The 8,825-nt window shown below is 35.4% G+C and overlaps 1 protein-coding gene across 1 annotated transcript; it reads right to left on the bottom strand.

Annotated features, from left to right (window-relative positions):
• Positions 1 to 740: 740 nt before the first annotated feature.
• LOC133338547 (CLIP domain-containing serine protease B8-like) lies at positions 741 to 7,971 on the bottom strand. Its single transcript, XM_061546720.1, has 4 exons — positions 7,428 to 7,971; positions 1,513 to 1,609; positions 1,140 to 1,438; positions 741 to 1,069 (listed from the first exon to the last, which is right to left on the bottom strand). The coding sequence occupies exons 1-4, from the start codon at positions 7,969 to 7,971 to the stop codon at positions 741 to 743; spliced, it is 1,269 nt and encodes a 422-aa protein (XP_061402704.1).
• Between the last annotated feature and the right edge of the window lie 854 nt (positions 7,972 to 8,825).

The following is an 8,825-nucleotide window of genomic DNA, read 5'->3' as shown; positions in this document are numbered from 1 at the left end:
GGGATAGGTATATATTTTGCAGAATCAATATTTTAAGGCTCATCGACATTTAAAGACGCCCATCGCCTTTAATCAAGATTCACGACGTCCTGACAATATTTGTCCCATATAATGTACAGATATAGTCAATTATCGTGCACTCGTATAATTCGTATTTTATGATATTTATGTTTTTTTCTTTTTACTTTTTCGAAATTGTATTTCCATATGTTGGTCTGTGGTATGAAAGATAGAGTATTTTATCCATTTCCTCTATCTTTTATACCACAAACATATTCAACATAACCTGCAATTGATTTTGCTCAACTATAACATGTTTATAAAGCCCAAAAATGCAAAACAATTTATTGTATACTATATATGGACATTAATTTATTATTTTTTCTTTTTTATCCAAATTAGACAATAAAGCATAATATAATTTGTTAATTAAAATAAAAGGCTTCAAATCAAAAATTTACAAAAGAATAACTTAATTATAATTTTTCTAAAATTATTTACAGTTTTTAAATAAACTTGATTTTACCAAACTACAACAATACATTACACAATCTCTTGAAAATTTGAATCTCTTAATATTTGCACAAATAACTTATAAAATTAAACACTAGAAAATAAATACGAAATACATAAAAGAATAATTATTAAAAAATAAAATTATTAATTATAAATTACTATACATATTTTTGTATTTTAAATAAACAAATGTTTAACAAACGAAAATACTTTCTTCCTATTCACTAATCTTTGATTGTTCTACGTATCCATTCTGTGTAGTCGGCAACATTTGTGTATACGGCCGGATGTCCGGTTAGGCCGCACTGCGTAAAGCCAAAGCTAACAATGCCATAGGCAACCCATCGAGAATGTTTACGATCGAAAAACATTAGGGGTCCACCACTGTCACCAGCACACGTGTCTTTGGCATGTTCACCACCGGCACACAACTGCTTGGGACCCAATTGTATGCCGTACAAATCCAAGACTTTGGTGCAATTTTCTCGAGGCATAAGAGGTATGCGTAGCTTCAACTTTATTGGACTCGGTATATTCACGAAATATTTATTAACTAAGAAAGAAAGGAAAAAACACAATCTCGCATATTAAACAAGCATTAATATTTATCCAGAATTACTTACAAAAATCCGTTCTCCCCCACCCAGATACAGAAAACATTTGATCCCTTTCGAATGGACTATCCTCGGTTACGTTGGGCAAACAAATTGGCATAACAAAATGTGTAAAAGACACCGGATTCTTCAATCGTATAATTGCTATATCGTTTAATTTATTAAACGAATAATCTTTGTAATCCGGATGTACAGTGATCTTTTCCACACTCATATCCATGGCAGCATCGGCACAACTCAAATAATTCGGTTCCTCAATGCAATCGGGTTCTGTTCCGACATTAAATTCACCCAGTCGTACATATTTTCTGCAAAATCAAATGAACATTGCAACATTTAGATGAAGTGACTCTTTAATTTGGCAATAAACTATACCGCTTACAATCCCTTTTTCTCACGATAGGCTTCACCGTAAACGCAATGTGCCGCTGTCAGAACATGACGATCATCGATCAGAGCTCCACTGCAACCATATTCATCTGAAATTGAATATACAAATAAATAACATTTAGATTAAATAAATGCAGCAAATGTTGTAAAAATAAGTGCGTCCCTGTTAATGGGTTGCTAAACAAAAAAAAAAAAAAAAACGGACCTGCACTGAAAATTGTTGGATTGTGTCTTATAATTATTTAATCAAACGCAATATTCCATCACATTGGAGTAAATAACAAAATGGGCAAGATATTCGAAGTACCCTAAATCGGCAGGTATCGTAATATAAGGTCCATGCCATTCAATCGAAAACCGAGGGATGTCGCCAGTAGGTGTCGTTGATCTTCCCACGAGTCGCCCCCTTAGTCGTCCTGCGTTCGTGAGGGTGTCCACACAAATACACATCCAAGATCTTAGTTCAGAACCATCGATGTAAAACAATCTCGACCAATAAGATATTATGGTCCAAGAAGTGAACAAGGATATTACAAAGCTTGCGATTTAAAATAATCATTTATATGGTCCCAAAGAGGGGACGTAATGTAGTAGATATTATGCCAGACTACAAATGGATGGGGTCGGGTTCGAATTCCAGTGGTGGAATTCTGCTTTAAAATATGTTTCCGATAATTTTAAAAATAGAGGTTATACCCCCTTCGAATGAAATGCATCCGAAACCCCCTGACATTCTAATAAAGTAAATATGACAGGAAAAAGTACGACCCAGAAAAAATGACAAGACTAAATAGCAAGGACCCCTACCAATGCACCAAATCACAGGGGGCGTTGTTTCTATCCAACGATATAGGGCAGCCCAATTACCTAGCACAGGATGCAGCAGACCAATCATCTAACAAGCTGGAATAAACACATTAACATTTTCGTGCTCCCAAGAAGAGTTACTGATCTAAAAAACTGGGACTTAACCTCAATATCGCAAAAGCGCATTACCGTCCCCAAGGATAATCTGATCTTCTTGAAAGCGCCGAAAAGCATTAGGTCTCCAGAAGAGCAGCAAACAACTTTGACGAATACAAAAAAGCTTCCTAACAAGGCTCCCTCTGGTGTCGAGAAGACGAACGCAATGTAGGAATCATCTGTAAAGTCAAATGACCGAAAAACATAGTCAAGATTAGCTTTGGTAAGCAGTGATAAACGACAACCGTGAATACGACAAGTTGATTAAAGAGCTCCTTAAGCAATTCAAGAATCCTGGATCATTTTCTGCAAAGAAGGAATACTTTAGCCCTAGAAGTATACAATTCAAGACGGATTATCCGATATTTAATTTTGATTTATCAACATGAGCAAGTGTCTATGATATAGGATGGACCAGCGACTTCAACAGAACGCACGTTTTGCAGGCCATCGGTAAAATAGGACACTGCTTATAAAAATGTGACGGAAAATGGGACATACCACTTCATTTTTTTTTTTCAAACCACACCCCCTATAAAGGTTCATTTTTCAAAAGAGCTACTATAATTTGGAAGGGGGTAAACATCTTTAGAGAAAATATATATGTCTATATTTTGACATGTCATCCGTATAAATTCAAACCCACGGTATAATACCGACACACGTCAAATCATTTTTTAAATATTTTCTATCATTTCGACTATAAAGTATTATTTTTTTATCAAAAGACAGATTGTTAATACATTGTTTCCTTGGAATTATTTCGCTTGACTTGAAAAACAATGTACCATACGCGCACATGTACAAATATTTGCCATATTTCAATGAGGGAAATATTTAATAAGTTGATGAGATAAACAAATATGTATAAATAATATATATTTCATAAATATTTTCTTCTTGATGTATCCCAAATTAACGTGTGATCGAATACTTGTTAAATAAATTGAATATTATGTAGAACATATGACATTCTCAGAAGTTCAATGTTCACTTTATACGAAAAAACATATTTGGGAAATATGTAGAAGCACTTCCGCAGACTGTAACAAAAATATTTAGTTGTTTTAACCTTACAATACCAAGACTAATATAAGATAACAATATAAGAAAACAAGAAAAAATGCTGTTCTAAAAAACGTCCATTAAAATAATTTTAAAATATTTTAAAACCGGTAAGAAAAGGATCAAATGAAATAATTATTCTTTAAAAAAATTGGTTCCCAAAAAATTTATTATTTTATATGTAATATTTAAACAGTTGTAGCTCTTTTGAAAACTATTTCTTAACAAATCCTAATATGTAGTTGTAGAGGACCATATTAAAACAACAATTAAACCAGTGAGAGGAGCAGTACAGTCGGACGGTAGAACCTGTATCTCAGAAGAAAAATGTACGTGATAAAATTAAAATGTTATAAAGAAGGCAATCATGCTTACTTGCCCGTTTACACTTTTTCGTGATGTTCGGATCATAAATATGGTTATAAACGATCCAATATGATGATTCCATAAATAATAACCGGTCATCAACACTTGGGAGCATACTAACATATAATACCTTAAAAATTGGTCATTTAAAATATATTTTTTTAATTGTCACGCTCATATTGGCTATAAAAGAATTTATTTGAAATGTTCACGCTTATGTTGGCCCTTGGAAAAATATTATTTGAAATGTCCAACATAGCGGGTCATTGGAAAAAATATTATCTAAGAACTCCACGCTTCTGTTAGTCCCTGATAAAAGATTCTTTTACAAATTTAAGCTTCTGTTATTCCCAAAAAAAATATTGTTTAGAAAATCCACGCTTCTGTCAGTCCACGAAAAATTATTTTTTTAAAAATCAACACTTCTAAAAATAATTCCTCTAAAAATTATTTTTTAAAAAATCCATCCCTTTGCTAGTCCTCTACAAATTATTCTTTAAAAAATCCTAGCCCTTTAGAAGTTATTATGTTTCAAAAACACGCATCTGCTACTCCTCTATAAAGTATTCTTTAAAAAATACGCGCTTCTGCGAGTCCTCTAAAAATAATTTTTTATTCCCAAATTATTCTTTAAAATCCAGACATTTTTTAAACTCCGAAAAATGGAGCTTTAAAACATCTACGATTCTTTTAATCCCCAAAATTATTCGATAAAAGATTAAGTCATTACTATAATTACAAAAAATGTAAGCAGAAGATTAAAGTTTTAGAGAAAAATACTTGAAAAATTCCCTCTTCATATTCTTTCACGACGTCTATGGTGACTCTTAGAAATATACTCAACATAAGTGGATGCCTGAAAAAAAGATTGTGAAAAATCACGCTATTGTGAATACTTAAAAAGTATAGTGAATGACTGAACATATTAGCGTGGGAGAAAGAAATTCTTTATAAAAATGAGGATAACATCGGAGAAATGATCGAAGTTGACCGGTATGTTAGCAGTCGTAACATCGCCCAGCATCTAACAATCGACCATAAAACTGTGTTAAACCATTTACACAAAGATGGATACAAAAACAAGCTTGATGTTTGGGTGCCCCACCAATTAACAGAAAAAGAGGATGGATCGAATTTCCATTTGCGAAGCCTTGGCCAAACGGAATGATATAGGCCCATTTCTTAAACGGATGGTGACTGGAGATGAAAAATGGATCACATACGATAACCCTGTGCGAAAACGATCGTGGTCAAGGAGCGATGAAGGACCTCAAACGGTAGCCAAACCAGGACCAGGACCTGCTATGCATTATGAGTTGTGCCGTTTGAAGATAGAAATTGACCAGAAACGGCCAGAATTGACCAATAGGAGAGGCGTCGTGTTCCACAAGGACAACGCTAGGCCACACACACATATACAGTGACTCGCCAGAAACTTCGGGAGCTTAGTTGGGAAGTTTATATGCCGTATCGGGCGAACCACCGCACGCGTGCACTCTCGCGTAAATATCACTATTCTCTCACACACATTCAACTGAACCAACTGAAAAACCATTGACACAAATGCGTGAGAACCGATTTTTTTACGCTCTGCCCGACCCTGTTTTAATGTATCCGCAATACAGTCCGGACTTAACACCAAGCGATTATCATATTTTGCTGGCATTACAAAATTTCTTTAATGATAAACCAGTGAGCGGAGCAGTATAGTCGGACGGGGCCGACCATACAATACCCTACAAAACTTCCATGAAAATCTAACTTTTTGTGGTTCTATATTCTGAGATTGGGCAATATTTCGCGATCTTTGCACACTTTTGACTGGCTAGAGGTCAGCAAATGTTACTAATAATCAGTACAGCCCCTCTAATTACTTGTGGGTTGTGTTGTGATGTTCGGCTTTCGACTCCAAAAGTACAAATAATTAAATTTTCGGTCCACTTCATCCCAAAATTATTATCTGATCATCACCGAAAATTATAGTCGTTGTCCTTGACCACTACTGGAACCTCATGGAACAATTCATAGCGATCAGCTCTATATTTCCGCCCTCTAATGAGGTAATGGGTTACTATGTAATATCTCAGTACATAAGCACCTGGAAATATTTAAGTGTAACTCCCTCATCCGAGTACCTACGACAACATAATTGGTATCAATTTAAAGGTCAACCACTCCTCTCGGATATACTATCAACTTCCCGGGTCTATGTCCTTCAGTGGCAAATATATACGCTACAAAATACAAATTTTGTAATTTTTCACACAAAAGTTAGGGTCCATTTGACCCGTTTGGGCCATAATTGCGGCGTCCGGAGCGACCAGAAAATCAGACAAAAATAAAGTTTTTGGTCCATTTTATCCCCTAAATATTAACCGATCTTTTCCAAAAACAATAGGGGTCTTCATTGGCCAGAACCCATCCTACATGCAAAATTTCGTGAAGATTGGTCCATAACTGTGGCCTGTATCGTGTTTACAAATTATAATGGACAGACGGATGGACGGACGAACGGACTCATATGTCTAGATCGACTCAGCTAGTCGAGATATGACGATCGGTATACTTAAAGGTGGGTCTAGGACAAATATTTCGCGGCGTTACAAACTGTTGGGGTTGCACAAAGCTATAATACCCTGACAACATAGTTGTGTAGGGTATAAAATTTGGTATCTAGGGAGGATTGTGAAAATCGATATCTAGAGTTTTTTTTGCAAATAGAGAGCAGGACTTCTATGAGAGAGACATTATGAAGTTACCTTTAATATAGCAACAAATTATACAACAAAACGGTGCCTATTTGGCCCAAATCGGACATTCCGAAGCATGTTAAATAAAGCCCTATAGTTCATATAAAAATAATAGATTTCCCAACCTAATATATTATATCAAAAATGGTCCACAAGACGTTAAAACCCTTGAAGAAATATACAAAGTATAATAAAAAGGATGTTCCATTAACATCCGATTTGATCCAAACTATGCACGTCATAAAATGTATTGAAATTCTTTATTTATTTCGAAGATGTAAATTCATATTTAATGTAAAAATTCCACATAGTATTTTTTAAACCTTAACTTGTTGTCCCACTCCTTCGATACTCCTCAATACCTTAGGATAAGAATATATATTTCATATAAAACGAATCATGAATCAAAATAGACACAAACTTTGTATATTTCACTTAACATCGATATCGCCCAAAGATTGACTATAAGGACCAACTTATTTTTTCAGGGCCGTATACAGGATTGTTCGCAGTTGCAAACATAAATTTACTGTTAAAGAAATCATTTTGCTGGATTTGTTGATTTGTTGAAATCATTAATATCCTATAATGCAAAATGAGTCCTCGATTTGACTTTATCTATAGGAAGAATTTGTTTGTCAAACGGAATGGATAGGTTATTTTTCTCGATCCTAACTAAATGTCCCGGAAATGTAGCACAATTCATTCCGTGTATATTTCCACTATCCTTTATATGGAGTAAATGTTTTATTTTAACACTCACTTGTATTATAAACCAACAACGCCAACCATGGGAATTCATCCAGTTCGGCTATTTCACCACCGTAGATACGATGTGTCACCTGTTTGCCGCATTCATTCCACAAATTGAATCCCTCCACCGGTTCGACGGTTTGTATGCGACGTTTAAGTTTCTTCTTTTTAAATCTCGCTGTGGCATCCTGAAAGCGACGATATTCGAATTTTGTAAAACGTAAACTGGGATAACGATAATCCTGGCCATTGGCTGTGCAGCAAACGAGAGGTTCTAAATGTTCGTCACTATCATCGACAGACGATATATTACTAACACATTGCACCTTTTTCAAGAAATTCACTTTTTCTGCTGGCAAATTTGTTGAATTACGAACTAGCAGATATGCCGTACACTGACTCACTTTCAAACAAATGCCCGGTTTATCTTCATTTGGTATTTCACAAGATATTGGACCGGGATTGTCATCTTCTTCGGCAGCCGAGCCCACGATAGACGATGATGATAATGAGGAAGCGGAATTTGTATAGACAACACGTGACGCTGAGGACATTAGATCATCCTCATTATCCGAAAACGCGGGCGTTCGGTATTTATCACTACAATGACAATTTACAACTAAGTCCACTACAAGTAATAACAGTATTGCCAAATAACGACACTTAAGGAACATGACGTTAGGTAAAAACCTCACACGCAGTGCCTTCAAACGGAAAGAAAGGGGAAGTGCAGCTGATTAACCGTTAAACGATTGACCGAATAAACGATCGTTTATGGCTTTGAATTGCAAGTGACACAAATAATTGAAAACACTTGTGATTAATTTTTGTTGTTGTTATTGTTATACGTCTGCCTGTCAGCCAACCGATGCGTTCGTTCACAAACGAAAATGAAACCGAAGACAAAAATTAAAATTCACTTCACCGCCGAGACAACATAACGCGACAACGTACCGTTTTACTATGACGATCGCGAGCCAAAAGAAACGACTGAGCCAACAGCTGTTAATCCCACACGGGGTCGACGCTGGTTTAAGCCATGTCAAAAACAAATGCAAACAAGCAGGCGGGCTGGCAGTCAGTCAGTTAGCGGCATGAATATTGGAGTTGGACCTTAAGTGTTTGTTACAGACAAAACAACACAGAAAATTAAATCAATGAACACAGTGGGAGATATTTATTTCAATGTAATCTCAAACACGTTTGACCAGGAAATGTTGCCTCCCTAGACAAGATTAAATAATCCTTATTTGAAATATAAATTATTGGCCGATAAATGTTCCGGAGATTCCATGTTCCATTTTGATTCCTTGTGACAACCTCCGATGAGTCTATATTTTAATACTCCCTCACCCATTGTGTATTAATTTAATTGATCACCACAATGTTGTGTTTGGTTACGTGCCAA

The sequence above is a fragment of the Musca vetustissima genome, unplaced genomic scaffold (assembly GCF_032173495.1).
Source record: "Musca vetustissima isolate MV318-11 ecotype Yass unplaced genomic scaffold, APGP_CSIRO_Mvet_v1 utg46481, whole genome shotgun sequence".
Taxonomy (NCBI): domain Eukaryota; kingdom Metazoa; phylum Arthropoda; class Insecta; order Diptera; family Muscidae; genus Musca; species Musca vetustissima.
Note: the sequence above shows the minus strand (reverse complement) of the source record. Positions and strands in the feature narration are given on the sequence as shown.

Excerpts from the sequence above, each read along its gene's own strand:
- LOC133338547 (XM_061546720.1), bottom strand. The coding sequence starts at position 7,971 with ATGTCCTCAGCGTCACGTGTTGTCTATACAAATTCCGCTTCCTCATTA. Across the intron at positions 1,439-1,512 it reads TATCGTGAGAAAAAGGGATT|AAAATATGTACGACTGGGTG; the intron begins GTAAGCGGTATA and ends TTGATTTTGCAG. Across the intron at positions 1,070-1,139 it reads GTGGGGGAGAACGGATTTTT|TTAATAAATATTTCGTGAAT; the intron begins GTAAGTAATTCT and ends TTTCTTTCTTAG.